At 44.9% G+C, this 20,323-nt stretch overlaps 1 protein-coding gene across 5 annotated transcripts in view; it reads left to right on the top strand.

Annotated features, from left to right (window-relative positions):
• Positions 1–20,323, top strand: part of FANCA (FA complementation group A) — a 257,965-nt gene that overhangs the window by 11,253 nt on the left and 226,389 nt on the right. For 3 of the 5 annotated variants that reach the window (XR_014551273.1, XM_083626220.1, XM_083626218.1), the window contains exons 12-34: positions 1,062–1,138; positions 2,022–2,163; positions 3,768–3,901; positions 4,874–4,984; positions 5,237–5,332; positions 5,597–5,656; positions 8,022–8,110; positions 9,083–9,143; positions 9,371–9,420; positions 10,077–10,153; positions 12,134–12,244; positions 13,126–13,268; positions 13,525–13,595; positions 13,706–13,805; positions 14,188–14,387; positions 14,557–14,653; positions 15,118–15,294; positions 15,760–15,833; positions 16,615–16,743; positions 17,252–17,342; positions 18,395–18,567; positions 19,316–19,421; positions 19,982–20,041. Coding sequence is in view for 3 of the 5 variants with exons in the window: in XM_083626220.1 (XP_083482346.1) it covers positions 1,062–1,138; positions 2,022–2,163; positions 3,768–3,901; positions 4,874–4,984; positions 5,237–5,332; positions 5,597–5,656; positions 8,022–8,110; positions 9,083–9,143; positions 9,371–9,420; positions 10,077–10,153; positions 12,134–12,244; positions 13,126–13,268; positions 13,525–13,595; positions 13,706–13,805; positions 14,188–14,387; positions 14,557–14,653; positions 15,118–15,294; positions 15,760–15,833; positions 16,615–16,743; positions 17,252–17,342; positions 18,395–18,567; positions 19,316–19,421; positions 19,982–20,041 (2,429 nt within the window). In the remaining 2 variants the exon portion in view is untranslated. The remainder of the gene's footprint in view (positions 1–1,061; positions 1,139–2,021; positions 2,164–3,767; positions 3,902–4,873; positions 4,985–5,236; positions 5,333–5,596; positions 5,657–8,021; positions 8,111–9,082; positions 9,144–9,370; positions 9,421–10,076; positions 10,154–12,133; positions 12,245–13,125; positions 13,269–13,524; positions 13,596–13,705; positions 13,806–14,187; positions 14,388–14,556; positions 14,654–15,117; positions 15,295–15,759; positions 15,834–16,614; positions 16,744–17,251; positions 17,343–18,394; positions 18,568–19,315; positions 19,422–19,981; positions 20,042–20,323) is intronic. The other 2 variants (XR_014551274.1, XM_083626219.1) reach the window with 1 other exon arrangement.

Below are 20,323 nucleotides of genomic sequence, written 5' to 3'. Positions count from 1 at the left end.
GATTTCAGGAGGGTCTGCTTTTCCTTCCTGTCATGCAACTAGCAACTCCTGAAGAGCCCCCACCCTTTGACCCAGGCCCTGCTACTGTCTCTAAAATGCCACCCCTGTTTGATGAGGTCTTCAGAGATAGGCTTAAGGCAGGGGTGGCCATGCAGCTCCTTGCGTAAGTTCATGTGGTCCTCAGCCTGGTTTCAAAACTCCTCTGCCCAAGCTCATTGGGCAGGGGAAGGAGGAGAGAGCGAAAAGGAAGGCTGGCTCCCTCCATTTTGGGCTCTGACCCCACCCACTGCCAGCTTTCATCCCCTGACAAATTGTCCTAAAGGCAGTGTAGCCCTCAGACGTGGAGAGGTCTAGGCCAGAAAACATGAAGCCAGAGGCACGTGGGATAAGTTGGGACTCCGGTGGTAGTTGGAAAAAGAACAGCTTAGGCTTGAATGTTCTCACTCCTGCTCCTTAGTCTTTAAAAATTGTATTTCAGACTTCTTTTTTTTAAACCATTTTCCAGCTAAATAAGCCAACCAACTGGCTGACAAAAGCAAAATACACATTGGTCTCATGCTAACAATTACTTTTCACATACTGTAAATGTTACAGTATGTTACAGCCTCCAGTATAATAGCTGGCTATTAATCAGCCAGGGAGGTTGTCGCCATTTAGCTCTTCTGGAAGATAGCAGAATTTCAGGAGTCACCTGCACGCTTACTAAGCCACAAGTCTGCCCTCGGAGCATCATGTGGATAACTTGCTTTTCACTCATCCTATGTCGTGTATTTCCTGAAAGGCAACCCTCCATTGCCCTATGGAAATGCAAACACCTCCATCCCTGTGAACTCACAGCTTTTCACTCAGTGCCTTAGCAATGCAGCGAGCAGCGTGTGCAAGGGAACGAGTGAAAGAGGCCCTGGGCTTAATGGTTTTAGGAGTTGCTAGAAACAATTGACCTATTTTGTGAGGCATAAGCAAGGGAAGCCTTTGATATTTTGTTATCCTTTGGCAGAATTGCTCTTACTGGTTTGTAAAGTTAGATTTCCCCCCCTCCCCTTTGTCTTCTCTGAACACAGCTTTCGAAGCCATTCATTTACAGAGAGACTGGAGCTTTGCAAGAACCAGCTCGGTGCTCATCATGCTGTACCGCAAAGTATGTCTCTTCCTTGTGGGATCTGACCAGGAACACCTCACATTTTAGCACAACCCTTGTTTATTAATATTTCCTGGAGCTCGTGCAGCTTACTGGAACTGTACCCTTTGGTACAGTCCCTGTAACATGATATGTGCTGCGTCTGGGCTTTTCAGAAGTAGCATGCTTCAATTATAGCAAAATAGGAGCCTGCTCTCTTTCACGGAACAAAAAAATTAAAGCCAATAGCTTTGTAAGCTGAGGCCAGGAAACCAAACAATGCATTGGGGAAATGTTGTTTGTGCCAAGAGGCTTGCGAAACAGAATGGGGATATCAAAAGGGGATGTGCAAGCAAGGAGAAGTATTCAGGGTGTTTTCTTGCTTGCTTGCAAGGAAGGGAAGCCATTTGGCTCTGGCCTTAGAGAGGATTCATCTCTCCAGGGCAGAAAGCTTGGATAAGAGTTCTTTTCTTAGTTCTGCTTATATATAGACACTCCCCTCCTGCTGAATAGCCTCACGGGCAGCTAGCTTTGAAGGTCCTGCCTGACTCACCATCTTTTGGGAGAGATGCAGAGTGACACTGACCAGGAAACCAGGCGGTTGGTGTGGAGAATTACAGTCCTGGGCAGGGAAGTCTGGATCCAGTGGCTCTTCAGGGGCACTGGCGGTATAGAGATCTCTTGGTGGAAGTGGGAGTTCCTGCTTCCCCAGCTCCTCTAGGTTGGGTTTCAGGTCTGGAATATAGGAAGCTGCCTTAGGATGAGCCAATTATTCCACTTTGTTTAATACTGTCTAACACTGATCAGCAGTGTGATGGTCAGGATTGAACCATGAATGTGTTCTTCGGTGCTCTGCCCCAGCTTCCTTCGATTCCAACAGGATTTCCTCCTCCTTCCCTTCTAGTTGTTTGTGGTGTTCAAAGCAGAAGAGCTGACGCATCATTTGCAGCTGGTCTTAGAGACAAGCGAAGTGAATTGGCACCATGTCCTTTCCTGTGTGTCTACATTGTTAGTCTGTCATCCTCAAGCACAACACTTGATTAAAGGTATGTTTGGAGAAGATGTCTGGGCGGCTGCTGGTCTTTCAAGCGCAGAACCAACAGACATGAGAGGAAAATGGCTGGTGTGATCCGATGCTCACAGCTGTTTGTTCAGTGTTTTAGAAATATTCGCAAATAATATTGGCTTCTCTGCCAAATATTATCAGTTTGACTTGGATGGCTTTGCCAAGTCTCTTCTCTTCTCTCTCTCTCTCTCTCTTTCTCTCTCTCTCTCTCTCTGAATTTTTAATTTAGCTGTGGGTCATTATGTTGACACAGGTGGTCAACATTTAATTTAGCTGTGGGTCATTATAAGGGACGCGGATGGCGCTGTGGGTTAAGCCACAGAGCTTAGGACTTGCCGATCAGAAGGTCGATGGTTCGAATCCCCGCGACAGGGTGAGCTCCCGTTGCTCGGTCCCTGCTCCTGCCAACCTAGCAGTTCGGAAGCACAAAGTCAAGTAGATAAATAGGTACCGCTCCAGCGGGAAGGTAAATGGCATTTCCGTGTGCTGCTCTGGTTCTCCAGAAGCGGCTTAGTCATGCTGGCCACATGACCCGGAAGCTGTATGCCGGCTCCCTTGGCCAATAAAGCTAGATGAGCGCCGCAACTCCAGAGTCGGTCATGACTGGACCTAATGGTCAGGGGTCCCTTTACCTTTACCTTTTACATTATGTTGAGACTATTTAAACTGCTATTAATTGCAGCTTAAACTGCCACCTGGAGGGGGCATATGCTCATATGTTTGCAGTAAGTGCCAGGGCCCCATTCTGCAGAGAACGGCTTTTTCCATTACCTTTGGAAGGCTGGAAGTTCATGCTCAGGTATGAGCATTAATATAGAGAGATTTAAATGTGGTTGTATAATGTTGGAGCTTTAAAACCCTTTAAGTAGTTATGAGATCAGTACTGTATGAGTTTGCTTACTTTTAAAGAAAATACACATATCCGGCTCTTCTGAAAACCGATCCAAAACTAAAGTTAGCGAATAGTAAGAACAATCAAATCAAAATGCTCAGTGAAGATTTAAACTTAAAAGCAACAACACTGTAGCAGTAGATGCGATAGGAGTCTGCAAGAAGAAGAAGAAAATGACTTCCCCATATTGTAGTAGCAGCATCAGCAAAAATCAGTAACTACTCTCCTGAGAGAGCTGCATCTTTACCAGGCAGCTAAACATGTTTAATGATGGTGATAAGCAATTATTCCACAATAGCCATATCACAGCAAAAAAATGACCTTTCTTTCTTTCTCCACACATCTGTCAGCTGAGGGATATGACACAGGAGCTCTGGTGTTGATCATTGGACTAGAAGGGAGACCTACCTTCAGATCCCCATACAACCATGAAGCTCATTGGGTTGCTTTGGGCCAGTGGGAAAGAGTAGCACATTTGCTACTGTGGCCTGTGAACTGAGACAACAGGGTTGTCTGTTATTGTCTACAACAATTTCCTTGGCATTTTTTAATTGCAAAAAAATTATAATACAAGAGTATTCAATATCTTGTTTGATCTTTGAACAGAGGGTTACCTTTTTGTTTTTTTTATTAGCATCCAGGTTTCCCCATAGGTATGTAATATTTTGGAGATCTTGCTGTGCTTCTTCTAGACCTCCTGGATCGCCTGTTGAGAAAAGCCTTTGAGGACTATGACCTGGAAAACATGATCACCGCATTCATAATAGTCCGCCAGGCAGCCTTGGAGGGCCCTGCGATATTCATGTCTTATGCAGAATGGTTTAAGGTAAGAGCAAATGGAAGACGCTTCCCCAAGAAACTTGTTATGCCAGACACAAGGATGCTCTCTCTCTCTCTCTCTCTCTCTTTCTCTCTGTGTGTGTGTGTGTCTTGAAGGGTATCCAAGCCTCTACAGGAGTGAGCTACTGTACCAGAAACCAGGATTTGAAGGTGCTTTGCATTTGGCTGGGATGGGTCTGAAATCAAAATGGAGCAAGGCTGCATTAGCACAGCAGGAATTTGGCATTGCTGTTCAACCTACACCTTCATTTATCCAATTGGCAAAGGGAATGCGGAACAGAAAACTCAAAATGTAAAAACATTATAAATCAAACTTGGAGTGAAAAGTGGCTGGACCAGCTCCATAGAAGAATCCCAAGTGTGCTGGGGGGGGGGGGGGACCTGTGGCCCCACAGAAGATGTTGGGCTCTAACTCTTCTTGGACTATGATGCATTTTGAGTCCAGCAACATCTGGTGGGCCACAGGTTTGCACCCCCCGCTATAGCCGATTGCAAGTTTCCTACAATGGCCCTCCAGATTATTTTTAAGCCCACAAACAGGGCATAAGAGCCCTCTCCTGCTCTCTCCCCATCCAGTTGGAGAAGGGCCATAGCTCAGTGGTAAAGTATCTGCCTTGCAAGCAGAAGGTCCCAGGTTCAATTCCCAGTATCTCCAGGTTAGGGCTGGAAGAGACTCTCGCCTGAAATCCTGGAGAGCCTCTGCCAGTCAGTGTAGACAATGCTGAGCAAGATGGACCAATGGTGTGACTTGGTATAAGGCAGTTTCCTAGGTGGTGTGCAGTAGCTCTAGTCCTACAGGTAGCACAGTCATTGACACCTTTTCCGCCATGCATTTGCCTTTTCTCCTTTTAAAGCTGTCTAAGTTGGTGACCGTCACTATATCTTGCAGTAATGAATTCCCTAGTCTCAGTGATGTGCCTAGTTTAACAGTCTTCTGTGTGTTGCTGTCGCTTTCCAGGCTGCCTTTGGGAGCAGCAGTGGCTTCCACAGTAGCAGTAAGAAGGCCTTAGTCTTCCTCTTCAAGTTCCTGTCTGAGCTGGTGCCCTTGGAAGCCCCTCAGTACCTGAAGGTGAGACATGGACAGGATCTTGCCACCTATTTTTAGATTTTAACTGCTGCTTGAACTTCTAGGAAGTGTAAAGTGCTCTATGCTTTTTTTGTTTTGTTCATATGCATACAAAAAGGCAGCATGCAGTGTACTTGTGTGCAATAAATCTTGCATCTGTTCTCTGTAGCCCATACCTTGGAAGGGAAAACTGCTAGGGGCATCCAATGGGCGTGACAACTGTTGGCCTAACCTTGATTTGAACTGTCTCTCTAGGTCCACATCATGCACCCGCCGTTCGTACCCATCAAATACCGCCCCTTTCTTCTGGAATACATCACTCTTGCCAAAACCCGGTTGGCTGATTTCAAGGTCGGTGAAGGCTTCTTCCATTTCCGGGGCTCAGCCTCTTAAAGAGGGAGGTGCAGGGGCTCAGTCAGCTACCTGAAAACTGCCTCCTCTCTTACAGAGGTGCAGGGGATGCTGGCAGCATTTGTGCAGGGTAGGAAAGGCAAGATTAGCCCCGGAGATGTCGGAAACCAGTTCTAGGGATGAGTCTTGTTTTGCACTAAGCCCCCTGCCCTTTTCCACCACCATGCCTTCAGTTGTGCTCCTTTTTCTTTCAACTCTTTCCAGGTAGCAATAGAAGACATGGGTCTCTATGAGGATTTGTCTTCTGTCAAGGAAGCTGTGCAGGTACACAAGAACCACCTGGACTGACCCCATAAGTATAATTTCTATGACTTGCTGCTGTGGTAACTTCTCTCAAGTGTAGACTTGATCTTAATAATTGGTTACATGGAGAGAGCATTAACAATATGACTTTACAATGTTTCTTAAGCCTTACAACTGCTACAGTGATGCATCTTAAGGTTATAACATGGAGAACCAACGTGAGGGCAGGCAGATGTTGCTGGACTACAACTCCCATCATCCTCCCTGGCTATTGGCCATGCTGGCTGGGACTGATGGTAGTTGGAACTGGGTAGCATCTGAAAGGCACCACACTGGTTGCTTCTGAACTGCAACACTAGCAGTGCAACATGCATGCTGGACTTGGGGGTGGAGAGGGGAGTAAAAAGGCTCTGTTGAAGGGTAAAGTGGGCATGTAGTGACTTGGAGAATTTCTGTTCCACCCTTCCACTATTTTAAAAGCTGATATTCAGGATGGCTTATCTCAATTTCTATTATCATTTTATTTATATTATTGCTTGGTTGCTCTGTAACCCTGCACTTCCACAGGTTCTCGGGGCAGCTTAGAAAAAGTTAAAATTGCAATTTAGATAAAAATTAAAGCAAAAACATTAGGGCACCGTAATATAAAAGGAGCCAGTGTAATTAAAAACAGACACCAAGCAGCACAAAAACGTAAATGAACTGAGGATTAAAAGGCCTGAGAAAATAAAAAGGACTTTGGCTGATGTTTAAATGACATCAAACACAAACAAATTAAGCATTGCTGTAGATAAGACTGGCACAAAGCAGCAGGATCAGCCAGTTTGCACTAACCAGGCAAATTAAAAGCCTATCTGAAAAAGGAAGGTCTTAACTTGGGAGCAGAAAATTGAGAGAGTGAGAGGGGCCAGCAGTCCTCCTGAAGAGGAAGGGAATTGCACGATTTAAATGTGGCCAGAAAGAAGTTGCTCTTGTGAATCCCAACCAAGCTTGCCTCAGCGACAGAGAAGCACAGAGGGAGCGAGGTGGCCCTTCAGGTAGCCAGGAGCTAAGCCAAGAATGGGGTCTCTCTGAGCACCATGAAAACGACCTTGCGTTATCAATGCCCTTCTTCAGCTTCACATCTGATGAGCAATGACCAAATGTTGAAGCACGTAAACCCTTTTACTAATCAGAGCTCAGGGTTTTTTGGTTTTTTTGGAGTGGGGGCACATTCCTCCAGGGCTTCTGCTTCAGTTTCAGAGGCTTCCCTTGGGGTCTTTTGAGGGCCTAACTTGATCTTGCAGTTCCACTCATTCCCACCTCTCTTTTCCCCTGCACTTTTGATGCTCATTCCCTACTCGGAATCTCGCCTCTCCTGACGCCCGCAGGGCTTAGAACTCATGGCCTTACTTTGAAAGGAGGCAAAAGCTTTAATTACACACGGTCAGGGGGAAAAAGGGTGGGTGACAGCAGCCTTGTGTTTGAGCATTTGCTTGGTAGCTGTAGGTGGGTAGGCTCTGCATGCAGGTGATCTGCGGTGCTCAGCACTTCCTCAGCACTCAGCACTGAAACAGAGGAAGGAAGCCCAGTGTGGAAATACAGCTGGCAGATGAACAAGGCATGTAAAATGTTTGCAGACTGGTAACTTTTGTGCAGTTACGTCCAAGGCAGACAGAAAAGTGTAAGTGGGTCCAATTTTAATCTCCATGACAAAAACGAACCATGACATTCTGGTTCGTTTAGTTCTGACCAATATTATTCTATTCATTTATTTCTACAACTCTGTCTGCAGTCTGATCAGAGATGCTGGAACTTATTGGTGGAAATGCAGCATAACAAATTTGGTCTCTTTCTTTTAAGTGTGATACATAAAAGCTGTTTGCTATAGCTATGTTTGTTTTCAGGGAGTTCTTATTTCAATTTCTCAGTGTATCCTGCAGGAAAGGTTGCTTTTCATTCTTCTTATGTCTCTGTTGGGCCCTGTTGGGCCCCAATCACAGAACTGATTTCCTGGGCTCTTGCTGTTTCTTTGCAGTTTTTATTGTGGCTGCTCATTTGTGCCAGACCCAAAACAGCATTATTTCTGCCTGACTTTACCCAGAGCAGCCATTTACACGTAACAGCAGAATCTTTAAGCCCCAAGGCGTAAAATATATGAAATTTGGAAGATACACTTGAGTATCTTTTACCTGATTGTGATCTTATTCTGCTCCTGTTATGCTGTCTTAGTTCCCCATCACCAAGTATTTGTTATGCAGCTGAACTGGCCATGTCTCCCATGGCACAGAAAAAGCAGTCACAAAACACAATAGAGTAGGAAAGAAAGACTTGGATCAGTTGTGCAAAAAGAGATAAAAAACATTTCTTCTCTCCTCTGTTGCTTCTCTCTGTGTGTGTATGCCAGCCACACTGCCAGGCACTTCATGATGTTGAAAAGGCCATTCAGATATTTGAAAACACTGGAAAGATCCCAACTAGTGTGATGGAAGCCAGGTATGATATCTTCATCTCTCAGCTCCCCAAAATATTCTGTTTCAGGAACATATGAAACAATACGGTCAGGGAAAAAAGGCTTTAAAAGAAGAAGAGCCGGAATTGCTGTCTAAAATAATAATAATAAAACCTGTTGGTAGCTGTTTGTAGTGTTTGCCGCTGCATGTGGAAAGAACGTGGAAGGAGGAAAAGAGCCGAACACCCATGAATGGTGGGAATGCATCCTTTGGAAACATCCCCCCAGGAACATAGGAAGAGCCCTGCAGGATCAGGCCAGTGGCCCATCTAGTCCAGAATCCTGTTCTCACAGTGGCCAACCAGATGCCTATGGGAAACCAGCAAGCAGGATGGTTGACGTTTCCAGCAATTGGTCTGGCACAGTCCCCCTCTTGTGCATTTCCTCTTTTGTTTCAGTGTAGCTCGCTCAGGGCAGGGGGGGAATTGTGGGGCTTGTGGCCCTCAGATTGCAGCTCAGAACTTGCTTGTTCTGTTGCCCTTGAATGGACCTGCTTGCCTTGAGGAAGCTGCCGTGGGCTGCAGCTGCGGGTGGGCCTGACTCCCTGTGAATGCCCCAATGAAGTAAAAAATGTTGTTGCGCTCAGGTCCTGTTTGTAGTCTCCCTTGGGGGCTCCTGGCTGCCCACTGTGAGAACAGGATGCTGGAGTAAGAGGGACCCTTTTTAGTTTGATCCAGCTGCTGCAGGGCTCTTCTTAGATTCTTATTCATTGGGTTCTGCAAAGGCTGCTTTGTGTTGTGTAGTCCTTCCTGTGGTGGAACTGCCCTATAGCTAATCATATCAATGGGTTATCACAACAATATGCCCACATGCTGTGTTTTTGAAGTACTTTTTTCTGTGTGATTTTTTGAAATAAAAAACAGTAGGTTTGTTTTAAGGCATTCCTAAAAATGTCAAGATGCACTTTGTGTTCCAGATGTGATTAATTCTACCGCATCTGCCTTCCTGTGTTTCAGCATCTTCAGACGGTCCTATTACACTTCGCGTTTTATTCCTGCTTTACTTGCGCCACGTGTGGTGAGCATCCTTCTTTTCATTTCCTCCAGTTTTGGGCGACGAATGAAATTTTTTGAAAGTTTTGGTTGCTTTTCTGTTTTATTTATTCCTAAACTTGTAGGTTACTGTTCTGTTAAGCACATTCACACTCAGAATGAGCTGCAGCATAAAAAAACATGTGCATCTAAATCAGCAATGTCAAAACGGATATTAAAACACTATTTTTATTTTTATTTTTTTAATTGCAGCTTCCTGAAACACCCGACTCCCGCATGGCCTTGATAGACTCCCTTAAGAGGTAATGAAGTGGATTCTGAAAAGCTGCAATTGTTTTTTGGTATTAGAGGCTTCATACTGGGGACGTTTGACATCACCTGATGTGACGTCCCATGATGCTGAGTTATCTCTGCACCTGCAGCCACATAACGCAGTGGTGTTATGGTCTTACCACACTTCTGAATGCCCACAGACCTCTCTGCCTCTTGGGTCCACTGTTCTTGGTCTCCAGGTTTCCTTTGATTAACTGCATGTGCAAGAAAATATTCCTGCGTGGCACAAAATGGTCTTTATCTCTTTGGTTGCTTCCATACTGGAGCCATTTTACACCTCTTCGGCTGTTCTTTTCTGCACTTATTGAGAAGTGGGATGACAGGAGAGGTTCCAGACAGCGCTTTATAACCAGCAATGCCTTTTCCTATGGCCAACATCCATCTACATAATCGTGATCAAGTTCTGTTCAACAAAAAGCTTTTTTCCTGATGTTAACTGAAAGCTTCCTGTTTGTAGCTCTGGCCCATTCTATTGCTTACTTGGTCAGCCAGTAAAAGGGGCAGCCACCTGCATGCCCTGGCTCACTTTAAAACATCGTTTGCATGTGACATGCCAACTGTGTCATGATGGTAACTGGAGGCTGGTTCGGTGGTGGCATAAAAACGTTTCTGTCTCCTAAAACAGGGCTGAGAAAATTCCCGTGAACATGTACGCCACTTACATTGAAGAATGCAAAGCTGTTAAAGAGAAGCTCTTGCAGGGTGAGAAAGATCTATTTGCCTAGTGGTAAGAATGAAGCAAAACAAATGCTGCTTCTTTGCTCACCTCCTCCCAGGTATTAAAACAAATATGAAACGTTGGCATTTTCCCAGGGATAGTGCCTCTTTTGTGGCTGTGTAATGGGGAAATGCATTAAGGAGGTGCTGGCATTTTCCTTGCTGCAAAGAGAAAGGGGGGATGCTGCTGCTGAGCCACAAAAGTGATTCAGTGTGGAGCTTCCATGCCTGTTAATCTGCAATGTGGGCTGTGCAAGAAGCTCCCTGTGTTTTCTGGTACAATTCTGACAAAAGATGAACTGGAGCTGATGCGTCCTGCTGCTGCCTCTAAAGAACTCTGGACCTTTCTACTTAATGTGAAAACTCAGATGCTCTTCTCAGGCTTGGGCAGCTTGAGGTCCTGAGTGCCAGAAATCAAGGGTGAAGTGATGCTTTTTAGCAGCTTGCAGCAATCAAAAGGAATGATTTGTGTTCCAGATAAAGTGGGGACACTGGCCCCTAGTGGCTGTTCCATTAAATTCCTGGTCCTGTAGCAGAAGTGAATAAAACGATTTAGCCTGCTTTTGTCCTTTAATGCAGCTGGCTTGATATTGATGGAATTGCATTGCCTGTTAGCTCTAAAACGATCACTGTCTGTTATATGTAGCCTTGGGGCATCACGCCAGTGAAGCAGGATTAATGAACGGTGCTGCTAAATTAGCCTGGAGACTTTGATGTGCTGAGCTGGCTTAATACTGATACGTATGTGGAGATAAATTTGTTCAATTGCACAAATTCCAGTCCATTCTTTAGGTTGAGTGCCCTAAACCAGATCTAGAGAGGTGGTGCTGTGAGTCACTGTAGGTCAATAGTCTGTATACTGTCTAAGAACCTCGTTACAAATGTGGGCTGTTACGCTTGCAAATGCTCTTTTGAGGTTGCTCCATCAAATTAGTGGGGCTTCAAGTTGACAGTGTTTATATTACAGGCTGAACTAAAATGCACTTCCCAATGGGAGGAAAGGGTAGCGAGACTATAACTCATTGGTGGAGAGCACATACTTTGCATACAGAACATCCCAGGTTCAACTCCCAGGCATCTGTGGTTAAAATGGGATCTGTTTGCAAGTGCTGATGAAAGACATTTCTCTGCCTGGGATGCTAGGGATGTGTAAGGTTAAGGACTTTCTATTGGCCCAGGCATTTTGAATGGAATTGTAATTGGAGCTGCTGCTTTCTTTTTCTTGTCCATAGTTTTTAAACATGAGTTTTTAATCTGCTTTTTCATTTTGCTGTTGCTTTTATATTGCATTTATATTTATTTAAACATTTTAAAACTCAGCTTGCATAAAACTACAACCAGGTGGTAAACGCCATCCAAAATTACAGTAAGAATGATAAAAACATCACTAAAATACTGATTGGCAAAAATAAATTCACATGGCTTGTCCGAATAACACAATTTCTAGGAGATCTCTGTAAGTTGGCAGGAATGATTCCTGCCAAACCTCTAGTGGCAAGGAGTTCCACAAAGGCAGGGCTTGCTGCGCTAAAGGCTCAGTCCCTAACAGAGGCTGACCAAACCTCTGTGGTGTGGGGAACCCCAGGAAGCGGCCCATCAGAGGATCTCTGTGATCGAGGTGGAGCATAAGGAATCAGATTGTTCTTAAGGTACTTGGGGCCCAAGTTCTTCAGGGCTTTGTGAATTAGCACAAGAACCATGAACCTGGTCCAGCAGCAAATTGGCAACCAGTGTAGCTCTCTCAGCAGAGGAGTTCCCGTCAGCCTGCTCCTGTAAGCAGTCTTGGCCATTCATATACAGTATCACAGTTTGTATGTTGGCTAAATTGCCTGCACCATTTTGTACGCTGCCCTAGAACCTTCTGAAGGGCAGGTAAGAAACATTTCAAATACAATAGAAAATTCTAGGCTAACTTTACAAATAGCTTGATCCTGGCATAAGACAGCAGCAGCTTCTTGTGTTCAGCAGATGAATCGATGGAAATTGAGGCAAGTGGTCTCAGGGAGCCCTTGGAACTTCTAAAAGCCGAACTTGACACACTGAGGCTGCTTATTACAGACCAGAATAAGCATGATGGTAAGTGAAGGCAATCGGGTGGCAAACGGGGAGAGAATGGGGACGAAACAGCACAGGACACGCCTGCAAAGCTGCTTTGGCAGATGACGTGAGCCTGTGTCGTACGTGTGAGATGTTTGTGGGCCTCATGCATCATCAGCCAACTTCAGGGGTAAAAGACAACCCCAAGGGGGAGACTTTGCAGATCCCTGGGGTAGCTGGTTGGGCAAGGGGAGATGAACCAGGCATGACAGTCCAGAAGGTGCAACCTGGCCTACTCAGGGGGTGGCCAAAGGGCAAATGGAACTGCTGCGGTGGAAACTGTCATGCAGCTCCAAGTGGCCGCAACGGGAAGAGGTGTTGCGAGGACTCCAGCAGGGTATTATGTCATCCCCTTTGACTTAACATGGCTTGTTTTGGTCAGTGGGCCAAAGCAAAGCCATTGGGAGAAGCAGGTTGGAGTTGCATCTTGGACCGGGGTGTGTGTGTGTGTGTGTGTGTCTGTGTGCGTGCGCACACATAGTTGTCTGATTCACTTTAATTTTCAGCATCTAGTATTTGGCAAATGTTGTGCTTTTTCTTGGCTGAAAAAGACCCGCCCACTTTTTTGGCTTGTTAGATGCAGGCCTGGCCTAATCTGCTTTAGATGGCTCGAGGTCTGTTTCTAGTTCTCAAGTGCATCACTTAAACCTGGTCGCTCCCTTGTTAATGTTATTGCTTGTTAAAACTTCCCGCTTCCTTCAGATGGAATCAAACGCCACATATGCCGGTGGCACTGTGTGTTCAGGGTGGCAGAACAATTTGCATATGAGGTTTTAAAATAAATTCCTAAGGAACTTCAGCAGCTGGATATACCCTCGCCTCCTTTGTCAGCTGTTCTGTCATGTTGTTCTCTGTTGCAGAGGTGCCAGCTCAGATTGCTGTGGTCTCTGATAAACTGGTGGGCGTTCTGGGACGTATGAAAGACGAGGATGAAGCCGCATCCCTGAGTCTTAGGATCAAGCTAAACCTTTCCATTCCTGAAGTTGAACAGCAGGATCAAGGGGTGCGTACAGAGGTGCTTTGTTCGAAGTTGCTTCACTGAAACAGAATCATTTTACGGAGATAAAATGTTGGGAACCCGTCCAACCAATGAGCCATATTTTCAGTATTTGTTGCGGTCCTGTCAGACAAAATATGAGAATTGTAGCTCTCAGTTCTTCATAATTGCGTGGTAGGAGCTTGTATTTCTGCCTGCTAGATACCAACACCAGATACAAAGGCCCTGGGGTAGAAATCAGCAATCAGCCTCTCTCTTTTAGGCTATTGATCTTCTTCTGACATCGTTCTGCCAGAGTGTAATGGCTGCCTCCTCCTTCCTCCCTCCAGACAGGTAAAAATAACATTTGCTAGGTACTTAAAGTTTCTGGAACGTAGTTAAACAGAGATAAATAATTTTTCATCCTGGCAGCAATATGATGGCATGGCTTGTCTTCCTTGCAGACAAGGGGCCTGGCCCTCCCTCTTTGTGAAAATGGTTTGTGGGCACCGCCGACTCTTGCCATCCTTGTTGGGCAGGCTCTGCCAGCTTATCTATCATCAGGTGGGTTTCCCAATGCGATGAGCTGATGTCTTAATGCATGTACCCCTCTGAAGAACCGGAATTTAACTGGCTCCTTCTGTTGCCATCACAGAGTGTTGGCCTGCTTGAGGTCCTGAGATAGGCCTCTTTGAGTTCTGGGCTTTACTGCAGGGATAATCTGTGACCTGTCAGATGCTGCTAAATTCCAGCTCCCATTAGCCACAACCAGAATGGCCCAATGGTCAGGGATTGTAGGAACTGTAGTCCAACGGGATTGTGGGAACTGTAGTCCAACAACTGATGGCCTGCAAGTTAGCCACTCCTGGTTTACTGAAACTGGTTGTCATGGATACAAAATGTGTTTTCATGTGCTTTGATTGGGGTATGTTTTGTCTGTTTGCAGGGGCCTTCTCTAAGTGATGCTCATATCATTGGCCTGGCTGTCTTTGCAGTCCACTTAAATGAAGCCAAGTCCTTAATTCCTGAGGTGGACATCTGCTCTTGGCTTCCTCACTCTGCATCCAAAAGATGTCTTTCAATTACTGAGCTCTGGGATTCTTTATTGGTGTGCCGGACAGGAGAGTCCGTTGTCTTCTGCATGAGGTAAACTTCTTTCTCCAACAAAGGTTTCATCTGTTGTGAGAGTAAAATAGGTGGTGGGTATATTTCTCTTGGAGGATGGGATAAAAATACAATAGATAGTATTTGAAAGGGGACCGGTGAATGACCAAACAAAATAATACTTTTTATCTCTCTCTCTCTCTCACTGTAGGTTTTGTACAGCTGCTCTTTCTTACTACTTCTGCAAATTTCCTTCCCTTTCCAGTGCTTGTCTGTGCTCCTTACTTCATCCTGGTTTTGTAAAAAAGGTAACTTTATAAAATATATATTTAAAGCAAACGACCGTTATCCTGCACTCAGAAGTCAAAATCCGAACACGAATGCATCTTTCCACTGCAGTTATTTCTGCTCAGTTACTCTATAGTGAGCTAAACCTGCATGTTATCCAGGATTCTCTCTAGATTGATTGCTCAGCATTCTGTGAGTGCAGCGTTTTCCAGGCTTCTTTTCTCAGAACTTGTGGTTTCAGATTTTATTATTATGCTCCAACATTTTTTTGGGGGGGGGAATACATCAATGCTGTTTAATAATTTGGGGTCATATTTGTGATGAAATCAATAATGTCAGCAAATATGAAAACCTTGTTATTCTATAAAGTCAACTTGTGGATTTGTATACCAGATATAGGAATTTGCCTTATACAGAGTCAGACCAGTAGTCCATCTAGCTCAGTGCTATTTATATTGACAGGTGTTTTTTTTCTGTTTTGTAGCTTCAATATGTTGTTCCACGGCTCAGCTTAGAGGTTCGAGGAAGAGGCTATGACGGAGACCCAGCTGAGATTCCTTGGAAAACTTTATCTCACCCTGCTATCTGTTACCGGAAAGCTGCCCTCTGCTTGTGGAAGCAAACCCAGTTCAAAGAGCTCTTGCAGGAGAAAGAGTTCCAGGTAAATTCAGTGACTGTGCCAGGTTCTTCCCTTGCCCTCTGGCAACCATGTCTCAACGTTATCTGTAGCAGGTTGAGTCTTCACTGTTGGGGTGCCAGTTAAGCAGGCATAAGTGCTGGGCTCAGTTTAGCCAGAGCTGAGCAGCCCTCTGAAAGTTTGAGTGAAGTGTAGAAGAGCTCTGAATCCATTACACATGAAGGCCTTGTGGTAGTAGTAGGATAGGTTATTGTTGCTGCTGTTAAGCAACAGGGAGTCAGAAATCCTTGCCAGTCTACTTCAAATCATTGAGAGCTCTGCTGGTAAATCCTGATTTCGCCCTGATTTAAGAAATTCAATGCTATTAGCACTTCAGTTTATGCCTGAGGGCCAGAGCAAATGACCTAATGCTTAGCACGGAGGAACAGGCTAAGGTGTCTGGGGAGCTCCTGTTGATGTTTTGTGTACATAAATTTATCTGTCTTGTAGCTGACCCTCCAAGAGTGGCTGCTGATGGAGCTAGGAGTCCAGCCTGATGAAGACATTCTTTCTCCTTGTGAGAGGTGAGTGCTGCAGGCTGGCTTTAACTTTAGTTCAAGGTTCAGCCTTGACCAACTGGATGCTCATCAGACATTTTGGACTACAACTCCCAGCAGCCTCATATGGCTGTGTTGACAGGAATTGTAGTCCAAAACATCTGGAGGGCACCAGGATGGTGAAGGCTGATTTTCATTCATGTGAAGAAGCACTTTTGGTCACCTGCAAATGAGCGCAGAAAGTGAAAATTAACCACTGAGGCCGGTTTTTCACAAGTTGGAATATTAGGCGGGGGAGGCAGTGGTTTTAGAAGGTTTTTTTTTAAAAAAAAAGAATCATAGTGCAGGTGTTTGTGATGTGAAAAACAGTGATTTGTATGTGAAAAATCACGCTTTCTCAAGCACTTTTTGTTGCTTATTCTTGGTCTACTGTGTGATGTGTGTAGCTACGTTTTCTGAAAAGCATTATAGAAATATTTTAATAAATAAATAAAATAGCCCCTTAATCCTTCCAAAGGCAGAGCACAAGATCCTGACACCCTCGTTCCTAAAGCTAAAGTCCAGAGAAGGATAATTAACTAAAATAATTCATGGTTTAGTCTCTGAAATGGTTTTGCAAAACTCTCACCCTCTGTCTGTCCCTTTGAGTCTGAGCTTAAAAGCCTTCACTTCTATGTCCAGCCTTGCGCACCGATGATAACCGTAAGAAGATTTGGCTCAAGGTCTTTCACCCCCACCTTCTCTCTTTTGCCTTTTGATTTGCTGGCAGAAGATCTGAGCTTTTTCTGCCTGTCTCTCCTACATGCAGGCAGGAATTCCATTACTGGGCTTTGTATCAGCACTTTCTTCCTGTGCCTGCTGCTGCTGGAGGCTGTGATGGAGACCTGAGAGAGATGTGTGCTGTTCTTATTGGCACCATCTTGGATTTCTGCCAGAGGTAAGAACGTCAGAAGAGCCTCACTGGATCAAGCCAAGGCCCGTCTAGTCCACTGTCCTTTTCCTGCCAGCCAGGTCCTCCTTCTGGGAAGCCTGCTACCAGAACCTGAGCAGAACGGCTGGTTCCCTTTGATTAAAGGTGCTGGTTAAATTGCTTCTACAGATGAACAAAGCACCAATTGTTTTTCCCACCCAAATTCTGCCTTTTCCCTCTGCCTGTGATCAGCTGGGTGAAAGGGTGTGTTACTCCTACAACCTACACAATGCTGATAAACATCTGCCTTAATTGAGATTATTCCTTCCCCCTGCCCAGGAATGCACTCTTTTAAAATAGTTCTGGTTTATCGATAGTGTGTTTCCATGGCATGTTAAAGCAGGTAAAGATGCAAAATTAGCAGCTTTAGGACATGCACGTGTCCCTCTCCCAGTTTCTCTGGCAAATGCTTCTCTCTGTGTTCAGATATTTCTGGGCCCTGCAGTAGCTACTCCTCCATTGCTTTTGGTTCCAGGTCTGAGCTTGACAAGCCCAACCACCTAAAAGATTTGAAATGCTCCATATCCCATGGGAGAGGAAGCCCTGATATCTACTGCCGGTTGCAGGTGATGCAAATGTGCATGCTATGTGTTTTCTGTTTGTACTTGTCTTCTTTTCCTCAAAGATTTTGCCACTTGCTGGGGTTGGTCTTCTGATGCTAGGAATGATATGACAAGTGCAAAGGTGCTTTCCAACCCGTAAAGCAATGTTCAGTTAAATTGCTGGAGAGTCAGCCAGTCTTGTGGCTGGCCGTCTTGTGCATTGGCTTCTAGTGATGGCTAACGATGACCCAGTCTCAGGTACCATGCTGATAATAGAACATGCAAATGCATGTTCTCCTGTGCAGCATTGTTGCTAAATACTGCAGCTTGGGCTGGAATACCTGTGGCTACCACAGGCCACTGCATTCTGCACTTACTATAATGGTCTTCAAGGGCAGATGGGAATTGTAGTCCTAAACATATGGAGGGCACTGAGTTGGAGATGATTGCTCTAGACTGAGCTTATGATAGCTTTATGATAGTGGCCTGCCTATCTGCAAGGCTGTTTTAAGGATAAGGGATGTATGTGAAATGCTTTGAGGGAAAATGAATTTATAATAAGTACTGGGCATTTATTACTATGGAATACCACTATTTTGATCTTTGATCCACTGCTGTGAAGATATTCATGTTTTCAGACATTCTTTTTTAATTTTTATTTATTATTTTCAAATTTATACATTTCAATAATTTTACAATCATTTCAGTATTTTGAAACTCAACTTTCTTTCTCCTCTTTCCTTAAATTTATTTTTTATATTTTCTGCATATTCCAAATTAACTTAACTTACTTGTTTATTCACCTACTTTAAATATACACTCTTATAAAACTGCAGGCTACTGCAATATGTTTTTAGACATTCTGAACGGTTTGAAATGTTTTTAGGCAGTTTAGAATTTTTAAAAAATATATTTTTGTTGTTGTTTTGAATTGAATTGTTTTACATTTTTGATGTTTTCTGCCCAGGGCTCCTTTGGGAAGAAGAGTGGGATGGAAATTTAATAAATAAGTAAACAAACAGGAGTTGAAACACCATCTCCTGCCCTCTACTAACCGGCTGCTGTCTCAATTTCAGGAGATGCTGCTGGAGCTGGAGCTGGAGCGCAAGAAAGCCCCACCTGACTCCTGCCCCAGAAGGGAGGAGCACTTCCTATTCAGGGTTTTCCAGGAGCGGCAAAAAGCTCTGGGCAATGGGCCCTCTGTGGGTGAAAGGCTACTTCGGCAGCAGGAGCTGCTGCTTCAAACCAGGTAAATGCACCATGGCTGCCAATGAGTCCAAGTGGCTTTGGGGATAATTAAAAACACAGCTGCATAGAGGCCAATGGAAGGCAAGATTTTCCCTTCCTGCTTCCTCCTGGGTTATGGGACATAGGAAGCTGTAGATACCCAAGACAGGGCATTCCCAGTGGTGGCACCCCAGCTGCAAAAGTCCCTCCGAAGGAAGACTTGCATTCAGGAAGCATGGAAAGACACTGTTTCCAGGCCTCTGGCTACCAGGTTTTTCACACTGCTGGTTTTAACTGTTGCTTCAATGTTACAGTGGTGTTTTTAAATGGGTTTTCATCTAATTTTATTATGTTTTGAGACCCTCTAGGCTCCCTTTGGGAAGGAACGTTGGCCAAACATTCAAAATAATAAAGATACGGAGTCAGGCCATTGCTCCATCTTTCTCAGCATTGTCGAAACTGACTAGCAGTAGCTCTCTGGGGGTTTTGGAGTGGGGGTGGGGGTGTTTTCAGGCCTCCCTGGTGATGTCAGTGGGGATTGAACCTCGGGCATTTTTTGCATGCAGAGCTGGAGCTCTGTCACAGAGCTACAGCCTTCTCTGCTCTCGTGAGGGGCAGAGGGAGGGCTAGGAATAGCCTGGTCTTGGCCCCAGTTTTGCTAACGCTTACATTCATTGGCAATCTGAAATCCTGTCCACAGCAAATCAGACACTACTCTTAAATCAGAATGAATATGGTTTTTACCCTGAAACAAACTGCTTCTTGTACAGGATTCTTTTAGGTCTCCCTCCATCGGTTCTCATAGCAACACAGAAGAGAGGAAATAAAATTGCTCTGGATTGCGAAGACTTCTTCTGTTTTGCAGACACAGAACTGGTGTGTATCCTGTCCTAAAGAACTGCAGTGCTCTTGATAACTGTTCCTGGCTTTGTGTTTTGCTCTCTGGGTGTGCTGTTGCTGAATCTTCCTTCTGGGGCTTAAAGCAGCCTCAGTGAGAGAGCAGTCTTCTTCAGCCATCCTCAGCCTCCTACTCTCCAGATGTTTTTTTGACTACACAGCACAGTTTCATGATGATAGGAGCTACGGCCCAAAACTTCGGATGGAACCACATTAGAGAAGGCTGGTCTACCGCTTTTTTAAAAATGCGGCCCTTATGCTCGCTTACTGTTTATGGGAAGATCGCTGCCCTTGGAAAGGGACCTAATCCCCTCTCTCTGTGATATCACTCTGATCTCCTGCCTGCTAACTTGAGAGGAGGAGCAAATCCCAAACAACCTGTGCTGCCAGCAGCCAGAATAAAACCATCACAATCCTGGGTGGGGGAACCATTGAGTCAGAGCGCACCTACATTTATGTGCTGATTTTGGAGTTAATTATCCAGATTTCCTGGGAATGCTTTCCTCACTCTCTGAAATTCCTTATTCACATTTTTACAGAGGAGTATCTGCTCCAGAGGCTGTGTGCTCTCCTACGACATCACATCTCATTTCTTCAGGGTAATGTAACTGCTAACTCACCTCTTGTCTTCTGAATTTCCCCTGACAATTTGGGGTTGCAGGGAAGGAATTTAGTCCCCTGGCCATCCTATGTAATCTCTCTGTGTGTGAGTGCTGTGTAATTCATTTAGAATGGGGAACGAGACAGTTTCCTATGAGGGCTGAATGTGGGCTTGGAGTACATTTTTTAAATCCCCCCAAGTGTTGTTTCTCCACTGCTCCCACTCATGCCAGTTGAACTCCTGAGGGACATGGCCTTTGTGCTGCCCACCACAGCCTGAT

The sequence above is a fragment of the Podarcis filfolensis genome (assembly GCF_964270895.1).
Source record: "Podarcis filfolensis genome assembly, chromosome: 8".
NCBI lineage: Eukaryota > Metazoa > Chordata > Lepidosauria > Squamata > Lacertidae > Podarcis > Podarcis filfolensis.
The sequence above is the reverse complement of the archived record's forward strand: the minus strand, read 5'-3'. Positions and strand labels throughout refer to the sequence as shown.